This window comes from Homalodisca vitripennis, unplaced genomic scaffold (assembly GCF_021130785.1).
Source record: "Homalodisca vitripennis isolate AUS2020 unplaced genomic scaffold, UT_GWSS_2.1 ScUCBcl_5277;HRSCAF=11934, whole genome shotgun sequence".
NCBI classification, from domain to species: Eukaryota; Metazoa; Arthropoda; class Insecta; order Hemiptera; family Cicadellidae; genus Homalodisca; species Homalodisca vitripennis.
In genome coordinates this window covers 39,546-40,869 of record NW_025781403.1, presented here as the reverse complement: position 1 = coordinate 40,869, position 1,324 = coordinate 39,546, and the positions used below count along the sequence as shown (strand labels likewise).

At 41.0% G+C, this 1,324-nt stretch overlaps 1 protein-coding gene across 1 annotated transcript; it reads right to left on the bottom strand.

Moving 5' to 3' along the window:
- Window positions 1–238: 238 nt before the first annotated feature.
- LOC124373311 lies at window positions 239–751 on the bottom strand. Its single transcript, XM_046831693.1, has one exon. It carries the CDS (start codon window positions 749–751, stop codon window positions 239–241), a length of 513 nt encoding a protein of 170 aa, XP_046687649.1.
- Window positions 752–1,324: the final 573 nt, after the last annotated feature.

The window sequence follows — 1,324 nt, the reverse complement described above, 5'->3', positions numbered from 1 at the left end:
TGACTCTTTAGAAAGCCTTTTAGAAATACAGATGTAAAATATCGGTTTGTGAGCGTTCAACAAAGGAGCTGACTATCACATTTTGTAAAGAAACCAGGTTCGTGGCAGTGGACTTACCTGGACAGAAACCATGCTGCTTTGGTGAAATTATGTTCTTGATAAGAGGTGAGATCCTCAGCAAAACAAGCTTCTCTAAGGTCTTAGCCAAGCCAGAAAAAATAACAACCGGTCTATAATTTTACACATCTTCCTTTGAACCACATTTGTAAATTGGCACCACGTGATCCAGTTTAAGTGCATCTGGAAAGGTTCCAGTACATAATGACATGTTAATGAGTATGGCCAATGGCTCAGAAATGAGAAATCTACTGTGCTTTAACATGCTCGGTGGAATATTGTCCGGTCCACAGTCTTTGTTAGGATCCAGGCAACTGAGGACTTGTTGGACTTCTTTGGCTGTGATTTGGCAAGAAGATATACTATGATTATTAGGTCCTTCCAGCAGGGACAATGGATCAGTAGGAGTGGCAAACACTGGAGGCATTCTAGGAGAGAAGAATGATGAGAAAAATTTCACACATATACGTTTGGGTCTGAAGTAACACGATGATCCAACTTCAGAGTGGAGGACACAGGGCTCTGTCTCTGTAAATTCTTGAAAAAAACTCCAAAGGATTTTGGGATTGGTGCCAGCAACCTCCTCGACATGTGAAAGATACTCATTGTGTTCTAGCTCAGGAGAACTTAGCATATGCATAAGTCTCGTTCAAGACTCTTTGTGATTCCTGTGAAGCACTTTCTTTGCGACAGTGAGCTGTTTCAACTCATGGGAAAACCAGCATGGGAACCTTGAAGCCCCTAGTTTCTTGATAGAGGTGAATTTCAAATTAGAGGATCGGATCTTTTTGCACAAAGCCTCAAACATCTCATTAACATCGCCACCTGTAATGTCGCTCATAAGGTCTATTGGCTGCAGATAAGCAAGTGGTCCGCTTCAGGTTACACCTATGAAAATCAGGAATAATGGATACCACTTAATAAGAGATACTGTGGAGCCTAATGGGGCTGTGATTGATAAAGCTGGATGATGGACATCAGTAGGTAATAAGGGCACAGAGTCAGTTATCAAATTGAGACTTATGTCTGAGAATACCAAGTCCAGAAGAACATTTCTGTGATTAATAATGTGATTAAATTGTGTAAGATTCAATCCAACAGTCAGTCGCTGAACAATTTGAGACTGCTGTGTAGGGAACAAAGGATCAGCCTCTCTCCAATCAATCTGTGGAACATTAAAGTCATCCAAAAGAATCAAGTCAGTAGG

Coding starts and splice junctions, on each gene's coding strand:
- LOC124373311 (XM_046831693.1), bottom strand. CDS start 751: ATGCTAAGTTCTCCTGAGCTAGAACACAATGAGTATCTTTCACATGTC.